We start from the raw sequence: 21,478 nt of genomic DNA on the forward strand, positions 1-21,478 counted from the left end.
TATTTTTTGAAAAATGATTTATATTACTGTTTGGTTTAATTTAATGCGCAAATGAACAAGGTTGGATAGACACATTGCATGTACACTGAGCAATCACTTTTATTTACACAATACATAGCTACACATATTCAATGGGCCTGCGACATGAGGAGACTCGAGAGCAAAGTCACAGGTGACACCCGGGTGGTTCGCACTACTGCACGGTGAAGGGCGGGGCAAGGGTGGAGAGACACATTGCATGTACACTGAGCAATCACTTTTATTTACACATTACATAGATACACATATTCAATGGGCCTGCAACATGAGGAGACTCGAGAGAACAGACAATCAAATTACAATCATTTAAACCGTGATGTGTATTTCTCAATGAGCTCTGCTTTAGGTGGACATGGAACAGAGGCAATGTTGGGTGGCAATGCAGTTGTCCCCTGCACAGGTTCGTTCACAACTCCATGTATGTGCCTATCTAGGACATCAACAATAAGTCTCTCAATAAACTCATATTGCATATCCTCAAACACTGGTTTGATCACCCATTGTTTACTTCTTTTAGTGAAGGCCTTATTGTAGCGAAGCGTCCCTAAAGTTCCGGTCGTCCTACTTTGTTGACGGCCAACATTATGGTTATGTGCCAAGACCGCTAGAAGAGTCCGATTTATCATGCCCTCCATGCCAAAATGCAATCGTTTTGGCCTGTACTTTAGGCACATATTGTGGAACACCTCCAAATCTCCTGTGTGGCAGAATTCCGTGAGTCCCCTCAAATCTCTTGTTATAGTTTTATCAAATACAATCTTTTCAATGGCTTTGTGAGTGGGTGATGAAGGAATCAACCACTTCTTCCTCCGTGCCTCCTCTGTGGACAAATGGCCATGTTCACAATTGTGGAAATGTTGGTTTGTGGTCCAGCAGTGAACGTTGCTACAGTGTAGCATTACTGACCGCCATTTTTCCAGTAGAATTTCCAACGACCCTCCACATGTTTTTGAGCTCCACCAAAGATGGTTGCTGATTGACTTGGACCACTGTGAAATACCTTGCATATCTTTTTTTTTACCTGCAGCCGACATTTTTTTATTGATTGTTTTTGCAAGATGCCAAACGTCAAATTGGTGATTTATATTTTTGTACTCTTCTCTCATTGTCTTGGCAATTGAAACGTGTCTGTCCGTGGCTATCAGGTCGATCACCATTCCCCGCGATTGTAGTTCTTGCAATGATGCTACAAAGCCAACTTTCTCCATGGCCACTGAGGATGTGCTTTGTGACACCTGCACGACCACCGAACTCACAATTTTCTTACTTTCCATGTCCTGAAAGTGGTAGGTGCAGTACTTGGCTGAAAATCCTGGGCTGTCGCACTGTCGATCACCGGCTAGCCTGAACCGTTTGCCCGCGAATGTACGATCAATAGACATTTTTTCCATTCTCCAAGCTTCGCTAATGGCTGGAAATAGATAATCGGTTTGGTATTTGTAGAACTGAGTTTTCGCAATGAAATGGATTCCCACAAACTGAAAGAAAGACTCTAACTTTTTAAAACTTGAACCACTAAAAAGTGCAGCCGCTGCACAAAGTAGATTGCCTGCTGGCAGTTGCCCCAGCATGGGTTGTGCAGACCATGAGAAAGGATGATATTTTGTACAGGTGGCATGTATTTTAAGGTTAGTGCCTCGAATTGCACGAGTCACATTAATCAATGGCTCCCCACATACTTCCCCACCAACCGAATGCCCACATTTCATCCGAATAATAATATCAATCAAACAACTATCGAATACAATGAATTTGGCCTCTTTCCTTATACTGTCACTCTGCATCCCAGCTGGTTCGGCCTGTAACGTTGAGGACATGTCACTCACATGAAAGGTAGAATCTCTGATATCGTCTTCCGCTATGTTCAGTGATATTGATGGTGTTTCATTGTCGTCCACTTCATTCTCTTCCATTGCAACATCTGTTCCTTCTCCGGCGATGGGTGAATAAAACAATTTCTTCAACTTTCTCGCGGTCTTATTTTTTGCGGGTGTGGATTCTGTGAATTGATCTCCGACTGCATCCGAACTACCAGGAGGACATTCACTATCGATGGCTGGATGTGGTATAGCTCCGTTGTCAATCACTTCATATTCTTCCCATTGGCACGATGCATCTCCAGTCTCAAATCCCTGCCAAAAGGTTTGACAAGCAACATCTCTCGTTCGCTTCACTGTCTGTGTAGATCTAGTTCGTACACCCACTCCAAACTAGAGGACAGATTGGAAAAGGGATGTTCAGTTTAAACACAACTTACAGTATTGAACTATTAACAGTGAAAAACAACATAATATAGTGACCAGGACAAAAACCTTCTTTTGCTTTCTTTTCTTTGAAACTTTCTTGCCTCGAACTTCAACATCGGGACGCTGTTGCTCCGACTCGTGTGTGCATGTCTCCACTTCCTCTTGCGCTGCAACGACTATATTGTCATGATAAGCACATCCATCACGCACTGACGCTCCATCGACTCCCTGAAACATAGAACTTTCATTAGTATGTATAATAATATTGAAAACACAAAATGTACTTGGGGACCAATACCCACGTACATCTCAATAGCAAAACACGAATGAACGCTTTGTGTAGAACATTCAAACGACAATTATTCACGCATTGTTGATCTAGTTAGATGGAACTGTCAAGATCCATACCTCGGGCTCCGCATAGACTTCCATTGATGATATTATTGAAGATGATGCTTCAGTAACTCCCTGAAACACAGTAATTGCATTAGTATGGTTTTCTGTTTTGTTAAAAAGAACATACACTTTGTGCAGGCGTCAACGGCTCATCTAAATAGACCTGCACAAATGATCAGTTGTCTAAAATAAATAATGGATATCTAAATATGATTCGATTTGCTCGATCGTTGGAAGTGTCACCACCCAGAAATCTGCATCAACTACTAGGGGTGATGTTCTTGTAGAAGAAGCTCCGTCATCTCCCTGAAACATAGTACTTGCGTTAATAAAGAAGGAAGTATAGCGGATGTAATCACGTCATATGATTTCGCTTGATCGAACTGTCAGTATCCATACCTCGAAATGCATAAGAACATCAAGGGACGATGTAACTGCGGTGCACACTTCTGCAAGCTGTTGCGCCGACCCGTAACTGCATGCTCCCCCTTCTTCTTGGACTAATGCTCCATCGACTCCCTGCAACATAGGACTTTCATTAGTAATGAACACAATATTGAAAAAAGAAGACACATAGGAGGGCGACGACAGAAGGACATATCAATGGCTAAAAACGAAAGAAACATTGTGTGTAACAATCACGCTACAAGAATGCAAGATCTGATGATCTCCATCGATGGAACTGTCCGGAAACGTACCTCGAGCATCTGAGTGACATCAACGGTTGTCGTCAATGCGTTGGACTCCTCAGCATCTCCCTGAAAGACAGTACTTGCATTATTTTGGATAACAATAATTATAACTGAAAACAAAGACTAGAGGACGAGTACAAGGGTGTACCATTAGGTAAAATAATCACACGATAAATTAAAACTATTGATTTACATGCCTAAAACAAGTCAGTGGCAGAATAGCTAAGTAAGATTACCCGATAGGCGCTTGAAGTGGCTGATGACTGCAATAACGACACGGATGGAGAATCTTCCGCCTTCATATTGAGTGGATACATAAATGGGGAAATTATTGTTAGCTAATGCTACACACTACCGCAAGGCCGAGAGATAAATACGTAAACTTGACTCACCAGTGGAGGGATGTGGACGAATAGAGTGGGAATAGCGGTTGAGAGCAATTTTCGCCTCGCTCGCGGTGTGTTCTTCTTTATTAGCAATGATGTGGAGTACATGTCTGAGCTAAAGTGCCTGCTGCAGATGCGGTATCGATCACCCCTCTTGTCCGCAAAGACTTCTAGGACTCTACTTTCAAGCTCAGACGGTGGATATCCGCAATATCGGCCCAATTCTCTTATCTGATCTATTGTCTTAGGGAAAACATGCATTATAGTACCTTCAGATTTATTATGGGTCTTCGAAGGGCAACCGCCAATGGAACAGGCAGGCATTGTGGAAAGTTCTGAAAAGTAAAGATCAACAATTCTCTATGAATACCAATGTGTTAAAAAATTAAATGACACATAAAAGGTTCAATGCAAGGTTCGTTTTGGTTCTTGGAACTATACACGTTATTCACATGCGGATAAGTATTTGAATAACTTTAAAAAAATAGAAAAATAATTTGACTAAACTCAGAACATGTGACTAGTTCCTTGCATGTACTGTCTTGAACGAAAAGAAATTGGACGCAAAATGATTATGGTACATGGCCTTACCTTGACGAACAAACAGTTAGATGCAGGGATCAGAGTAGTTTCTTGTCGTAAAACAGGGAGCAGTTCACAGGTTGCAAACTGACGAGTTTCCTCGAAGTGGTCACAGAAGTTCACAGAGACGAAGAGCAGATAACCAGCACCTTCACGGGTTGACTAGCAAAGCGCAAAGAAGTTCTCATTAGAAATATGAAGTGGGTTATAAAGAATTCGAAACAGGGGTGTGTTTGTGAATGAATGACGTGTATATGTCGTGGAATTATGCGGTTTGCAGGGGGCCGTCCAGCGTGAGGGGGGATGCTTGGCAGGAGACACGGGGTCTGGAGGTAGACATGGGAACAACAACCCATGCTCTATAGACCACTTTGAAGTGTACATGGTCTTTGGCACCTCTTGGCCTTTATCGCTCCCTGACAGCTCCACTTGCCAGCACAAGTACCCCGGTGCGAACTGCCTTTGATAGGGCGGGGGGTGGATTGGGGCGGTGGTCGTGCAGAAAAGACACAGGAAGACTCGTGAATGGAGACACACTTATCTGGATTGAAGGGGGCCGTCCAGCGTGAGGGGGGATGCTTGGCAGGAGACACGGGGTCTGGAGGTAGACATGGGAACAACAACCCATGCTCTATAGACCACTTTGAAGTGTACATGGTCTTTGGCACCTCTTGGCCTTTATCGCTCCCTGACAGCTCCACTTGCCAGCACAAGTACCCCGGTGCGAACTGCCTTTGATAGGGCGGGGGGTGGATTGGGGCGGTGGTCGTGCAGACAAGACACAGGAAGACTCGTGAATGGAGACCCACTTATGTGGATTGCAGGGGGCCGTCCAGCGTGAGGGGGGATGCTTGGCAGGAGACACGGGGTCTGGAGGTAGACATGGGAACAACAACCCATGCTCTATAGACCACTTTGAAGTGTACATGGTCTTTGGCACCTCTTGGCCTTTATCGCTCCCTGACAGCTCCACTTGGCAGCACAAGTACCCCGGTGCGAACTGCCTTTGGTGGATTGGGGCGGTGGTCGTGCAGACAAGACTCGTTTGCCGCAGGGCCTCACCAAGGAGAGGCCATCTAACTGCATGTAAGAGGCAGGCTGCAGGATCTAGTACATGGAAGGCAGGGGGGTGAGTTTATAAATACCTCACCCTCCCAGGAGAATATATGGGTGCAGTTCACCCTGGAGACCCTGGATGCCTAGGCAGTTAGTCAGCAGCAGGCTGGCCTGTGGTGGCAAGGCGGCACGGGCCAGAGGGGGTCATCTCTGTACCCGGTGCCCAAAAGGATGATTTATTATGATCAACCATATTGATTATTTACCTATAACCATGTTTTGTATCAATAAAATCCAACGGCCTTTTATTGCCAACGCTTGAACAAAGTGGTGTGGTAAGTATTTTTGGGGGAGGAGGCAAGGCCGGGAGGCTTGATGCCAACCCGCAAAATAACATATGTATGTCTGCTGCATATGGGTTCAACGGTTATGTGGATTGAAGGTGGGCGGCCAGCGTGAGGGAGGATGCTGGCCGGAGACATGTGGTGTGACAAGACAAGGCACAGGAAGACTATTCAATGGAGACACACTAGATTCATTTAAAAAATCAAAACAACCATTGTTAAAATATATGTTGGGTTTTATTTTAGATCTTAATTTCAATTGAACATAAATAATAAACATTACACATTGTAAAGTTCCAGTTGCAGCACATCCAGGGAAAATCCGCGGTATTGTCCACTGTCGCTGGGGAAATGTTGTCTAATGGCAAGTACCGCACAGGCAGGTATTACTCTCCGAACGCGGTGTCCGAGCCATCCGTGAAGCCACCAAGTGAAGCAACGATAGGCCACTAGCCTGTACCACCTGTGAAAATGAAAGATGCAAACTGTATTAAAATGACAAAACTTTCTTATCACTGTCGATTCAGGTAAAAAAATGTCATTCTGCTTTGAAAAAAATTCTATCTAGAAAATGCACAATATGGAACCAATTTACATGCATTCGAATGATATGTAGATGTAATTTTATATGTGGGAGACGACCATGAAATAGTAGTGGCATCACTGACATCACAACCAGAGTATACTTACTCGTTACTCGGATTACGCGGACGAACAGTGCCGCGAAGTTCGTGCATATGCACCATCATCATCCTCAACACGGTCCGTGAGAGGCAGGCTTCCCTGAACTCTGGCAGCTCGGTGATGCATTGCGGACTTGGCTCGCCTTCCGAAATGTAGGCCAAGCACCCGGAATTTTCACGGCAGCAGCAGTTCTCCTCCTCAGTTGGCATTAGCTCGCACCGATTGCACGTGCACCAGGTGGAGACGCCGTCCATGCGACATGGTCCAGGCTCTTCATCCGTTGACTGGTCCTCCCAACTGCCGTCCGAATCCCCATCGTTTTCGCGTGCTTGCCTTTCCAGTAGTTCTTCCTCGGTGTACTCGGGCTCGTACATATACGGCATTATTGTAGCCATTGTGTGGTAAAGAAAGTAAAATAATTTACAGAGATGGTACAGGTGTTCACAAGGCCTAGAAGCGGCGAAGGTAGCTGACCAGAGCACAGAAACGAGTCACAGAATACTCAAAGTAACACAGAGAGAGTAATGGAATCGAAAATCTGCTGCTGTGTGTTGTGAAACGGTGTGTTTATACTTATTGAGGAAAGAGGCGTCCTGCCATTTCCATGGCGACACTTCATTAGCTGAGGCGCAGCGATTGTTGACACGAAACGTGCTTTGGCGTTGGGAAATGGGCGGTACGCGTCTGCTGATGTCAGGCTCAGGGGCGGGGGATTTGATTTAGTGCCGCAAAAGCAGGTGAGCCAGGTCGATGGGGGGAAATGATAGGATTATCAGAAAATGGCGGCTGATTTCGAGTGCGTTAATGGACGAAAAGTCGGGTAAGGTCCATAGGAAAGTTTTCTACGATCTACCGAGTTATGCTTAAAAACACATGGCCGAACCGTAGGGACAATAAAAAAAAAGTCCCGGAACTATCCTTTAAAGCATGTGAACGTAGCCCCCTATTCGCTTTAAGCAAGATGGAAACGGCACCAAGTGTTACTAGAAATGTCACACCGCTTTGGAAAGTTACTGTAATGTAGGCCTGTGCAGTAATTCAGTGCATCATGCTTTTTTAGGAAAAATGGGGTTCTCTTTTCATGTATGTAGCATTCCGGGTCACATTATATGTTTGATCTTTTCTCAGCCTCATTTCCCTATCCCGCCCCGAGCAGCGCCCAGTATCTGAATCTTTTAACCATAATTGTACTGTTGTGTGGGGTGTATTGTGTGGGGTGTGGCAGTGAGAGTGAATCTCAGGTTGTCTGTATTGTCACTCGGAGCAGTGTAGGAGGGTGCGCTTTTGGGTGGTAGCTGCCCTATTACAGATTGCATGTAGTATACGCCCGCTGGATGCCGCACCTCCTGAGCAGTCCCAGGATTGATGGAAAAACACTTTACCTACTGTCACCCTCTCACACTAGCCCCTTGTGCATCTCGCAACCTCCACGCCCTACTCCAACCCCTCCTCAAAAAAGAATCAACACATCCCTGGGAGCCTGTCACCTTTCCCCGGCCCTTAAGCGAAAATGGTAGTCAATAGGTGCACACCTAGTTTTCTGTCAATAGGTGAAAAAGTTACATAGACAATTTCAAATGATTCAGGGTGCTGGGGAGGAATACAAGCCCTGACACTGGAGCCTGAATAAAACATGAACTAAATAAATTGTCTAAATTTAAAGACACTCCCGTCCCCTGCACACCATTAAAGCTGAAAAAATCAGTCAGCTTTCTCTCCCCCTCCTTCAGGACAAGGGTCTATGACAGACAGGCCCGTAGCCACCCCCCACCCCTGCAGACTGTTAGACAGCAGTGCAACGGTTTGCAGGAGGCCTGTTCAAGGGTTCTAAGTGATTTGTCCGCTGCTGAAACTACCATGGCTGAAACGTTTGCATGAGAAAGGTGCAAACTACCAAAGGTCTGCACCTTTCTCATGCGAACACACATACATACTCACACCCACACACACAACACACCTATAACACCCCCCACCCACACCCTCAGCACACCCCCACCCACACCCCCAACATAAACAAACCCCACTTACCTTCATCTTCACGCTGGGTTCCTGCAGCGCCAGTTCCCTTTCACTTCTGTGATTGGGAACCAGCGCCACAGGGTCCTGTTCTTTTCTTTTTTTCTTTTACAGAAGGCTGCGTGGGTGTCCCCCGCAGCACCCGCTCACTATACCATAAAGTATAGTGAGCGGGGCGTTGCGGGGGACACCCCCGCAGCCCCTGTTTTTTTTACAATTCTACCACCAAAGGTTCGAACTTTCGATGTTCGAACCTTTGGTGGTAGCATTTTTAAAACTTTTGGTCATTGCGACCATTTTTTGTCGGTAAAATCGTCCTATACCTACCTTTTCAAGGAGCAGGCCTACTTCCGAGGAGCACAACATGGCAACCACGGGTCTATTGATGTGAGAAACTCACAGCTTCTGCCTGGCCCAGGAGCAGAGCTGTGCTTGGCAGAGGGTCATATAAATAGCAACTACATGTGCCAGAGTTGCATTGTCCTCCCCTGCACCCTGAATGGCATTAGATATGTAAATACCTTACCATACATTCATAAGACACTAGGTGGGCAGCCTGCATTACTATTTGTACACTTGGCAGAGGGTCAATCAGTGTTATAGGGCTGCAGCTGAGCGCCTCTGCGCCTTTTGCTTCTAAGGTGACCTGAGGAGGCAGAAAAATGCCCTTGCCTTTTCAGATTCCCAAATATTACAGCATTGGAATATCCGCTTTATACTGGAGTGGCGTGACTGCATAGTAAAAGCATACGGCATGTAGAACAAGCATTGGCTATGCCAATGGTTTTTGCTTTTGTGTATTCGTGGGATAGGCATTGGCTAGGCACTGCTATAATGGCACTAACTGGCCACGAGTGGTAGTGGCTGCAAAATGGTACAAGTACCTGGGCATGTGTTAGTAGTGCCTGCCAATTGATTTGCCCCGCAACAAATGTGGAGCTGCCCGTGCGTGTCCCAGATTTGCACCTACTACCGTATAGAGTTTATTCAGAAACTGAAGCAAACCTGGAGATGCCTAAATAATGTGTGATGTGCCCTCGGGCATATTTTTGTGAATCTCATTTGCACATGAGTATAAGGTGGCCGGATTTTGAAAATAAAAAACCGGGACAGGCCAAAAGCATAGAAGTAGGGCCAGCACCCCCAGCCCATTCAACCCCCCCCCATAACCCTTCCCATGTGCCCGTTCCCCCCTCCCCCCAATGGTAGCACACATTTAAATAAATATTTCCAGCACTTCTCCTATGTATAAACGGCATGGTTGCAAATGTATACATCACCAGAGCGCATTGAGAAGCTTTTGGTTTGGTTGTTGTTACAGGCTTTGCTATGTTCGTTTCTGAACCGGTCTCTGTGGCGCAGACAGAAAATGCATATGCCTCTGAACGAAAAGGTGGCGGGAAGCTGGGGAAACCGTTTATTATGTACAAATTGAATGTTAATTTGTTGCATTCCTGTGGTGGCCACCCTCACTTTCCCTAAACAGGGATCTGATTTTAAAATTTTAAAAAACTCCCTGGTCAGGGGGACATATGGCCTAATTCCGTGACGGTCCCGGCCAAACCGTGACGTCTGGTCACCCTACATGAGCATCACCATGACGCCGCAGGCATCTCTCCATCTGTTCCAATGCTAGGCTCAGCGAATCAGGATACAGAGGGCCCAATTCTATGGCAAGACAGGAGGCTCCTATTATGCATTAGCTTTCTTTACTGAGACACACAGCAGCAAAGAAAATAACATTTTATAAAAGTTTTTTTTTTGAAAATAACATGTTACAAAACTTTTTGAAAATGAATAACACAATGTCAACAAAACACATTTATAAAAGTCCCATTCCAAAATGGCGGACAGGTCATGCCCCCCTGGGAGCCAATGGGCATACAGCCAAGTCCATAAATGTCCCTTTCTCCAATAGCAAACCCTCTTTCTTTGCTGCTGATTGACACAGCTAAGTTACTCTCTCTAGCTCGTGCCTTATTGTGCTTCATATAGAGTTTAGAGTGTTGATTGTGATACTTCATTTCGTTTTTCGGTGATTGTATCTTTGGATTGGAATGGTCATTTCATTTTTTGTTCTGTGAAAGGTGCGTTCGTTCGAACGTTTTCCTCCAGTCAGGAGTGTTACATTGTGACGCCGCTCCGTGTGGAGCGGGTGCCTGCTCATTAATCCTTGTCATTCCATTCCTTTTGCAGAGGCGTTCGCGCGCCTTTTATACTTTGTTGCAATATTGTTCGTGTGCCTTCAGCTATCCTCTGTGCATTTCTCCCTCAGGGGAGTGTGTTTCTGTAAATAGCCGGGCCTTTCGGAGCGTTCGCGCTCTTTCAGGCAGCCGGGCCCTGAGCTCGTTTGTCCGTGTTAATTGAGCTTGGTTTTCTCTGACAGGGTCACGGCCTCTCGGATTTCTGGGGGGGTTTTGTTTACAAGTGGCACATGTGTGTTTATACGCTGCTTGCGTATCTTGTGAGCCTCTCAGGCTAGGCCTGCCTGTTTGTGCTTGGTTAAAGTGAAGGTGCAGGAGCATTTTCCCACATTTATTGCACCTCATAGGAGTGATTTAATTTAATTTGCATTTATTTTATTTCCCTGTGTTTCCTTGTGTGCTCCTTTTATGCTCAGCCGGCTCGGCTCCCCCCACTCCTTTCACCCTGCTCGGGTGTATATTTGGCCTGCTCGGCTGTCACCTGTTTTTTCTCACCAGTTGGTGTGTTTCCTTTGTTAAAGCCTGCTTGGCTATTTGTGTGCTTTTAGCACAGCCTGCTCGGCTGCATTGATTAGAAGTTACACTTCTGTGGTGACCAATGATGGAGAGGCCTGCCATGGGTAATACTAATAATAATTCTGTTGCCCCTGTTTTAGCGGATGCCTGTACTCAGGTGCGCACTTCCAAGAAAACGGATAATGGGGGGGGGCAGGCGAATGGACAGCCTACAGTGGAACAGGCTATCCAGGCTTCCATTGATTCAGCCTTGTCTGACCTTAATAATACTTTGGCTTCTGCTTTTGACAGGCTAATAAACCGCATAGCGGATTTTCACCCCCCCCAGGCGGCGGGCCCCTCTGTGCAACTCCAACCCCCAAAAAAGTGTACAGGAAAAACAAAGCATATTTCGGGACAACTCAGTCCTCGCCCAGTTTCTTCCCCCGACTCATCCCCTGGTAGAGCCCAAAAGCGCAAAAGGGATGAATCCCACCCACTTTCCTCAACCCCTTGGTCTTCTTCTGCCCAGCTCCCTGCACAGCTATCCCCTATACCTGTTTCTTCCTCTGACTCTTCGGAGGACTCTGATTCGCCCCCTAAGAGGCGCAAGAGGAGAGTGGCTCCTGTTCCAGCCCAGGAAGGTCCTGTATTGGACATTAATGGGGTCCCCTTTTTTGACCCGGCCCTCATCTTGCATCCCAGGTCTGCTGAGTGGCAACCCTCTCAAGAGATTGCCTCGTTTCTAGAGTATTGGGTTAGGCGCCCACTACCTAAAGGGGACAGGAGCAAGTTACGATCAGAATGCCCTAGGCCAGTCCTGCAGGACAAGGTGGCGTGTACACCGGATATTGATCAACCCATGACGGTGTTTTTGTCTCAGAAGGGCAAGGACCCCAGGAAAGGGGTGGATAAGGCCTGGCGCAGCTGTCAAGACAAGCTCTTAGATGTTCTGGGTCCGGTCACTCAGATTTTTGAGATGGCTGAGGAGGCGGCGGCCTCCAACTCCCCGGTTGATGTAGTCATGTTAAGGGGTTGGATTCAAAGGACTGTTTGCCTGCTCGGCAACGCCAATGCGGCTATATCAAAAGAAAGGCGCAAGTCTCTTCTAATGAGACTGGACTCAAAGCTGGCGGATATGTCAGAAAGGGAAGCGGGCCCTTCCGCTCAAGGGAATTTGTTTGGGGAGAGTTTCCTTAAGGATCTGTCTGCGTATGTCCATACATTCACGGCCTTGGATAAGGCCCAGACTAATATAAAGAAGGTCTTCACTCAGAAGGTTTTTCCCAGGGCCGGACGAGGCAGAGCCCGCTCTTCCGGCCGCTTTTCCCAGGGCCATTCCCGCCCCCGTCAATTTGCCTCACGAGGCGCCCATAATCCATCCTCTGCTCGAGGTGCATACTCCCAATTCTTCCCGCAACAGTATTCGGGTTGGAGAGGACGTGGTGGCAGAGGTTCCAGGAGGTCCAGAGGAGCATCAGGTATTTTCCCGAGTGTTAAATGTTTTTTCCCTCCAAAGTATAGGAGGCAGGTTGGTCAGGTTTCTCCCACAGTGGGAATCCCTCACATCGGACCCCTGGGTGTTGCAGACAGTGCAGGGTTATCACATAGAGTTTTACTCCCCTCCTTGCCAGTTGTCAGTTCCCTATCCTTTGGTTCTGGACAGAGTAAAGCAGTCGCTGATAGATGTGGAGGTCAAGGACCTCATCTCCAAGGGAGCGGTGGTACCTGCCTCTTACAGGGCATCCCAGTTTCTGAGTACCATATTCCTAGTCCCAAAACCGGATCAGGGGTTCCGCCCAGTGATAAATTTAAAAGCTCTCAAATCCTTTGTGGTTTACCACCACTTCAAGATGGAGGGGATCCACCTCCTCAGGGACACCCTCCTTCCGGCAGATTGGATGGCCAAGTTGGACCTCAAAGATGCTTACTTAGTGGTTCCCGTGTTCCCTCCACACCAAGAGTTTCTCCAGTTTCAGTGGGGGGGTCGGGTTTGGCAATTTGCATCCCTCCCTTTCGGTCTGTCCTCGGCCCCGTGGTTCTTCACCAAGTTGATGAGGCCTGTGATGGCTCGCCTCAGGTCCAAGGGGATAAGGATAATTATTTATCTAGACGACATGCTCCTGTTAGCCCAGGATGCTCAGGTTTTGCTCTCTCATCTGCAGTTCACGATAACTCTTCTTCAGAGCCTGGGGTTTGTAATAAATGCCAAAAAAATCCATATTGCAGCCTACGCAATGTATCCAGTTTCTGGGCTTCGATATAGATTCAAAAGATTGCATCCTTCTCCTCCCAGACAGCAGATTGTCCAAGATAAAGAAGGAGATCCGGGGTATTCTCAAAAGGGAAAGAATCTCCCTCAGGTTATTAGCCAGGATAGTGGGGATGTTGTCTGCATCTATTCAAGCAATTTTCCCGGCCCCACTACATTACAGAGCACTACAGCGTCTGAAGGCCCGACATCTTCGCAGATGTCTCTCTTACTCTCAGATGGTGGAACTGTCCCCGGAGGCCAGATTGGAACTCCTTTGGTGGCTCAAACACATGGAAGCATGGAATGGGAAAGCAATTTTTGGTCCCTCCCCGGATGTAGTTCTGGAATCAGATGCCAGCAGAGCAGGTTGGGGAGCCCGGTTAGGCCAGGTCTCCACGGGGGGGAAATGGTCAGAGGAAGAGAGGGATCTCCATATCAATTGTCTGGAACTGTTAGCGGGATCCTTTGCAGTCCGCAGTTTCCTCAAAGATCAGGGGAATTGTTGTGTGCTCCTACGCATGGACAATGTCTCAGCAGTGAGATATGTCAATCGTCTGGGGGGAACCAGGTCCAAGGTCCTAGCGGATCTGGCGAGGCAGTTTTGGCATTTCTGTCTGGACCGCAATATTGTTTTAAAGGCAGAGTACCTGCCGGGAGTCAGCAACGAAGTAGCAGATTGGAACTCCAGACACCTCCAAGACAGGAGCGATTGGATGTTACACAGGGACCTCTTTGCCAAGATAGACTGCCTTTGGGGTCCGTTTACAGTAGATCTGTTTGCCTCGAGGCTAAACTGTCAGGTGCTCAGGTTCTTCAGTTGGAGACCAGATCCTGGCGCTCTAGCTACCGATGCCTTTCTTCAGGATTGGTCAGGTCAGAGGCTGTACGCCTTCCCTCCCTTTGCGATGATAGCCAGAGTATTGGTTCATGTACGCAGGCAAGAGGTCACATTAGTGCTTCTAACCCCCTTTTGGCCTTCCCAGATATGGTTTCCGGCTCTCCTAGAGCTATCAGTAGACGTTCCTCGTCTTCTTCCCTTTCATCCTCAGTTACTAACGAACCCGGGGGGGTTTCCTCACGAGTTGGTCCTTCAGGGGCACCTCTCCCTTATGGCGTGGAAGATTTCAGCGCTTCCTGGTGCTTCCGAGGCCTTTCGCAGGACTCTATGTCGGTCATCAGGGACTCTTGGGCCCCCTCTACCAAAGTGGGATACTCCTCAGCGTGGAACCGTTGGTCTAGCTGGTGTGTGGTTAGGCACCTCAATCCCATTTCTGCCCCTCCTGTAGAGGTGGTTAATTTCCTAGTGGGTCTATTTAAAGAAGGAAAAGCTTATAGAACCATTAATGGTTTCAGGTCGGCTATCTCAGCAGGTCACCTATTGGTAAAAGGGGAACCAGTGGGTAGACACTTCCTGGTGCGTAGAGCTCTCAAGTCTATTCGCATTAAAGTACCTCCAAAGCCTAAGTATTCAGTTCTTTGGGATGTTAACTTAGTATTGGATCTCTTTGGATCCTGGGCCCCTAATGAAGATCTGTCTTTACAGCAACTTTTTTCCAAACTAGCAATGTTGTTGTGTCTAGTGTCTATTAAAAGAGTATCCGATATCAGGGCTTTAGATGTCGATAATAAAATGTTTACCCCTCAGGGAGTTACCTTTTTTGTTTCACGACGAACAAAGTGCATGACTTCCTCCATATCTTATCCAGCCTTCCCTGAAAACAATAAATTGTGTGTTGTAGCATGTTTAAAGTGTTTTGAGTTAAAAACTGAAAGTCTGCGTCCTCCTAATACCTCTCAGCTGTTAATTTCCTATAGGAAGCCCCATAAACCGGTATCCCCTTCCACTTTGGCCAGATGGGTTAAATGGATTATGCGGGAGGCGGAAGTGGATACTTCCGCATTTGGTCCCCATTCTGTTAGGGGTGCTATGGCCTCTAAAGCCGCCTTTTTGGGGGGCAGCCTAGATCAGATCCTTAAAGCAGCTGATTGGTCGAGGGAGTCAACTTTCAAAACGTTTTATCATAAGCGAATTGCTCATGTAGCGGTTAATGTTCTGCAAGGGCTTTGAACTTGCATAATAGGAGCCTCCTGTCTTGCCATAGAATACCTAATCCCCCACACTAGCGTGAGATGGGGGTTTAGATTCTATTAAAGACACGGAGGCGAATATTATCCCACCCACCCACCCTAATTGTGTTCTGTGTGTTTCAGATTTCGGGTGAGAGGTCCTGCTTTAAGGAGATCGGTTCAGGTTCTGTTGAGGAGTTTCAAGTTCTGTTACGTGGATTCATCGTTCATGGAATTGTGTGAAGGATGGCTACAATAACTTATCTTAAAGGACAGCTTCAGAAAGAGGGTTTGCTATTGGAGAAAGGGACATTTATGGACTTGGCTGTATGCCCATTGGCTCCCAGGGGGGCATGACCTGTCCGCCATTTTGGAATGGGACTTTTATAAATGTGTTTTGTTGACATTGTGTTATTCATTTTCAAAAAGTTTTGTAACATGTTATTTTCAAAAAAAAAACTTTTATAAAATGTTATTTTCTTTGCTGCTGTGTGTCTCAGTAAAGAAAGCTAATGCATAATATTCGCCTCCGTGTCTTTAATAGAATCTAAACCCCCATCTCACGCTAGTGTGGGGGATTAGGTATTGCAGGACACTCCGTTCACCAGCCTAACTTGCAAAGTGAGGCTAGATTGGGTTATGGAACGCTCTGCATAGGGCACGGGGATTTACATGAGCGTCTGTATGCGTGCTCTGTGTGTGCGCGCCCATGCGTGCATGTACTATGCAAAAGCCAGTCATACTGAATTTGCAATGCTGCTTTTCTTTATGTTGTGCGCTCCCGGCAGCGTTTGACAACCAAAAGCCTTAGTTACTCTGCAAATGGAATAAAATAAAAGGCAGATTTTTTTATATCCGGTTGTAGAAATCTAAAACTGGGAAACGTGCCAAACGTGAGGGCTCCTAAGGCTCGAGGGACGTGGGAATTTGAATGCGTAGCTGCAGAGCGCGCAGTGATTTGCAGCTGGCAGATCGGCGTCCCTCCGCGATATTTGCATGTCCGCGTTTGGTGTTTTCAGCAGCGGCGCCGGCACGCGGAGCTGCCTGGGGGGAGGCCCCTTGAAGGGAGGCAGTTATGGGACATGTTGGAAAAATCTGTCAGAGCCTGCACGTGGGCACAAGGACAACAGTGGATTGGTGCAGTTGAGCAGAGAGCGCGAGGAGGGTAATACGACCTTTAGGTCACCAGGGGGGCGCATTGATAATGTGAGACAGGGATACCGACTTTTAAATTAGCGGGGTGAGGGGTGGTCCCGGGTGGAGGAAGCTGGGAGTGAGGGGTGCAACTTATGGCACAACCTTGGACCCAAATGATATCATGGGAAGTGAGAACACGAACGGAAGTGACATCACAAGCACGTGCCGATGGCTGACACGCTGGCTAGACAATCTACTTGCCACAAAACTATAAAATGATGGATAGACGGGTTTAACTGAATAATAAGCCTTATAGAACACATTAGCAGCAGTGCCACGACTGATTTGCACTGGCTGGTCAGCTTCTCTAATGGGGCCGACAGGTTAACATCTGATGGCATGGAAAACTGCCCAGATCGGAATTAATTCAAAGCCTTGCATCCGTGACTTTTGGAGGGCGAAAAAGACCTCCCAAATGGATGAAGTGGCGTTATACAGAACCCAGTTACATTACAATGCATTACATGTGATGCTACTCTGCTTTCCCCTCCACAATTACATTTCTCATACATCCCCTCTTATTGTTCACCAGTTCACAAGATGGAAAAGCCAGAGAATAGGTCAATGGTGCACACTGACAGATGGTGCAAGGGACTTGAGCACAACATGGGCAGACTGTTAGGCCATCAGGGCGCATTGATGGTGTGAGGCAGGGACGACAACTTTTAAAACCCTCAACCCGCCCTCATACGTTCCCTACACTATATGTTTGTTTTTGTACTACCCAAAATTGGGCCAACTAAATTACCACACACTAAATTGTTTAGATGAAACCACAGATTAGCGTTCTGCACATATCTGACTCCATGAAGAAATAATGCTGTTGTGATTTCACCATTAACCTGTTTCCAAAAAAAAGTCCTCTAATCCCTAAAAACATCAAAGCAGGACAGAGTGTTTGCGCCGTCAAATATCTCTGACTTGGAAACCAAAGTTACATTTCAGCCTATGAAAAGTTGCAGACCTGTGAATCCTTTAAATGCTGTGTGACCTTATAAAAGAACTGTCTTCAGCCTCGTTCCTGTATTTGCTCACAGACCCCTTGGTGGCTTGCAATATCCTTGTGAAGTGCAGTGGTGGGTACTGCGAATTGATCCTGTATTTAATACCTGAGCTGACTGCCATCCTTGGATGGCAACAGCCCACTAAGTTTCATGAGGGTGATAAATGGGCTCAAAGGTGCCATTGCTGCCCAGGAAAGCCTGCCAGCAAGGGTATTATAACTATTTGTATTTGGGCAAAGGCAAACATTTGCCAGTCACCAAGACCAGGTACTCAGAGCTGCTGACACGAGTAGTGCTTGTCAGGTTTTCACCATGGATGGCTGTAAGGGCATCAACACTGAAGAGTGACTAAATAGAAGGCACAGTCTTCATGACACATGAACCACAGTGGCCGTCTTGAACCTTCAGAGGAATGTGTTTTACAGATGAATGAACTGTTGTAATATTCTATTGATATCAACACAACTGAATTTAATATGCATTTTGATAACGTAATGCAAAACAAATGTCGTAAGGCTAAAGAAAAGAACAGAATGCTTGCTTTGCGAAAGGCAGATGTATATACCGCAGACAGGCAACATACATTACTATGAAAATAAAAAAAGTAACATTAAAATACTTTATTTAGGATTAGATGTAACAATAAAAAATTCAACAACAGTACTCTATTCTGGGAATTAACTAATGGAAAGGGTGGGGCGTTGAGGGGGTAGAGGAGCTAATGCGTCCCGCAGCATGCATGGAGTTGTTTTTGCAGCTAAGCACAATGCGACAGATTTTTTGGGAGTCAGTAGTGGACCAAGGCTCTGATTCCAAAGAATCTAATTGGCTGACTCATCGACTGCATGCGCTAATTAAGCAATAATAGCTTTAACGCTAGCATTTACATGTCCCTTTAATGCCCCACCTGCAAGGGTAATATTGCTATTAGTACCTCGGCACCTTGCACTGGGGTACTAATAGTGGGTATATTTAAGTTGGGAAATGACGTGTTCGCCTTTTCTCAACTTAAAATAAAACCTACAAAATAAGATGGCCGTCATGGATCGGGGAGAAGGAAACTACATGGAGTCCCTTCTCCCTTTCCATGCTGGCTAGTCGCGCTTCAGTGACACGCAGGGAACATTACTGTTCCCGGTGCAGGAGAGGGAGAAGGCAGCAGGTAAGTGGGCAAAAGGAGCTAAACATGGGGAAAAGGGTTTCAGGGATGCGGGAGCAGAGGGGAGCACTTACCTGTAAATCAGCGGGGGATCGATGGCAGCTTCTAGCTCAGAGGAGGCTCAGAGCGGGGGCGTTAAAGCCCCCCTTCTGAGCCTCTTCATTGGCTGGGAAGCCGAAGCCACGCCCCCAACGGGTACTAATTTAGCAGTAAGGGCAATACTGGGAATATTGGCCATCTTGAACTTTCAGTGGAATATTTATTAAAGTTTGCTGAACAGATGAAATATTTTATTGCTATAAACACAGCTGAAGTATATAGAACTTTTGAGAAAATGTGTAAAATAAAAATAAAACAACGTATAAAAGCCTCATGAACTCTTTAAATGCAAAGAACAGAAGGTAAGACATGAATGATTATTTTGGGAAAGGTAGATATATATATACTGTACAGGCAAAATATGATTGTATATGTGTGAGGTACTGTTGCCAAATACTGCCATGTTAACACTTACTTACTGGCACTGGTTGGTATTGAATAGGGTCATGGTAACAGCATTTGGGGACGATAGCTTTGCCATTGTGACTTTCACTTGACCAAGGGCCTGTTTGGTGCAATCATTTTGCTGGCATATTTTACGCCCAGGAGCGAATTCATTTGCAGATCTCCAGGCTGCCAGCTGATAATAGACTGACTTTCTCTTCTTGTTACTAGTATGCAGACAATGCTGGGCCAATGCTTAATTTGTGGGGGTGTTTTCAAGCCCTCAGCCCTGGCACTTCTCTTTTAGCCCTGGCACCTATTGTCTCAGACTCAGTTTAATTATCATGTGGTGGTTTGGCAACGTTATTGTTTCAATTGTCATTCGTCGTAGCCAAACATCAAGCACCTACAGTGTGCAATGGCTACGGTCTCTGCATCCTGGGCCAGCTCGTTGTTATTCATGAACCTGATGATTCAGGCGGGCAGGGCAATGCTCGTTATCCGTTTTCAGGGAGAACAATGTTTTGGAAGGTGGCAGTCAATCCTCTGTGCTTTTGGACAGGCCAGTGACCATGTCAGCAGCACCAACACAGGGCAAAGGTCAATGCCCAAGAGCAGTGTCCATCAGGAGTGCCAATCCACACAGAAGGATCTAGCTGCAGGGAAGTTCATTAGTTCAGTTAGGATTTTGCCCGAATTTGCTCATGAATGTTCTATAGGAGGAGAGCACATTTGCTGTTTTCTGTGGATAGATGGTCAACATGTTCCACTTGCCGCTTATAGAATCAGAGCCACATGTTAACTACTACATGATATGATAAGTCATTTATAACGTGCCTGTACACAGGTGTTTCTAGGCGCGAAAAGACAAGGGAGGGAAGACAGACGGAGGACAACACAAACAATCTTACTAGGCCTTGTGTCATTCAGATCGGACAAGTTTGAGAACGAGAAGTACAAGGGGAAAGGGAGAGGGGTGGTGGTTGTTATGTTGATATTGATGTGTTTTAAAAAACAATGTTGAATTATTTTGTGTTAGGTTGATTGATATCAGTAAAATGTACATATGCTGTGGGTAGTGTTTCCATCAACACTGATGAGCCGGTGAGTGTTACAGCTTTAACCCCAAATATCCTGGCATTGTGGTTAGCAGCCGTGGACTGGGAGTTGCCCGCCCTAGTGTGTAACAGGCATGCTCAAAAAATATTGGGGCCCTGGCACTTATTTATTTGCAAATTAAGCACTGGGGCTCAGCTGACAGGGGACCTCAGGCCACAAGTCACACCTTCATCCAATACTGGGGAAATACTCAAAACATGCAAAGGCCTGTGGGTCACAGGGCACTTGGCACTAATGCAGGGTAACATTTGGCTGGTATTAAATATGCTTATGTATTGTTATTATTACATATTTTTATAGCGCAAACGTGCTTTGTAGCTACTGTGAGCTGTACGGGTGCTAGAGTAAACCAATGGTAGTGAGAATTTAACAAGTCATCTAGTTAACATTAGTAAAGATATCATGATATGATATGCCATTTATAAAGCGCCCATCCACAAGTGTTTCATAGTCCAGTATATACAGAGAAGGGGTGCACAAGATAGCTGGAAATCTGGGTAACACTAGGGTGTTATTGGAAGAAGCAGGTATTCAGTTGGGAGGCTTGGAGCAGTTCGTATTGCCACCGGGACGGAGATCCAGAGAACCGGAGCATAGCATGGGAAGGACTTTTTCCAAGTTTTCTCTTTGGGAGCCAGTTTGGTGCTGGTCTTTCTGCAAGATGGCCTCCCCCACTCAGTGTTTTTAGTCTGGCCGCCAGGCAGGCCTGCATACCGGTGTTGGTTGCCTTCTAAGAGACGCGTGCAGTTTTGAAGCAGGTCATTGCTAAGATGGGGAGCCAGTGAAATTAGCGAAAGGTGGCGGTAAGGTCAAATTTCCTAGAGCCGACGATAAATCCGCAATGATGGGCAAATTTGACAAGGTGAGCAGCTGGGAGACCTGCTAGGGGGTGTTACTTCCGTTAAAATGCAAGGTCAAAAGGCCCTGCACCATCGTTAGGAAGTGAGGGAAAGTAGATCTGATAGCAGGCTGAGATTGCCATGAGGTATAGGGATTGTGCTGAGTGGGTGAGGTGGGGCTTGAGCCCGTCCAAGCACATTTTATCCAGCCATATT

General features: G+C 46.4%; 2 protein-coding genes across 2 annotated transcripts in view; both read left to right on the forward strand.

Annotated features, from left to right (window-relative positions):
• The window catches only part of TNFRSF11A (TNF receptor superfamily member 11a), a 281,431-nt gene that overhangs the window by 16,488 nt on the left and 243,465 nt on the right, over positions 1–21,478 (forward strand). The gene's annotated exons all lie outside the window — the stretch shown is intronic.
• Positions 10,392–15,930, forward strand: LOC138481495 (uncharacterized). Its single transcript, XM_069613674.1, has 2 exons — positions 10,392–12,621; positions 15,606–15,930. Exons 1-2 carry the CDS (start codon positions 11,244–11,246, stop codon positions 15,614–15,616), a joined length of 1,389 nt encoding a protein of 462 aa, XP_069469775.1. The 5' UTR covers positions 10,392–11,243; the 3' UTR covers positions 15,617–15,930.

The sequence above is a fragment of the Ambystoma mexicanum genome, chromosome 5p, assembly GCF_040938575.1.
Source record: "Ambystoma mexicanum isolate Mex_15411 chromosome 5p, UKY_AmexF1_1, whole genome shotgun sequence".
Lineage (NCBI taxonomy): Eukaryota > Metazoa > Chordata > Amphibia > Caudata > Ambystomatidae > Ambystoma > Ambystoma mexicanum.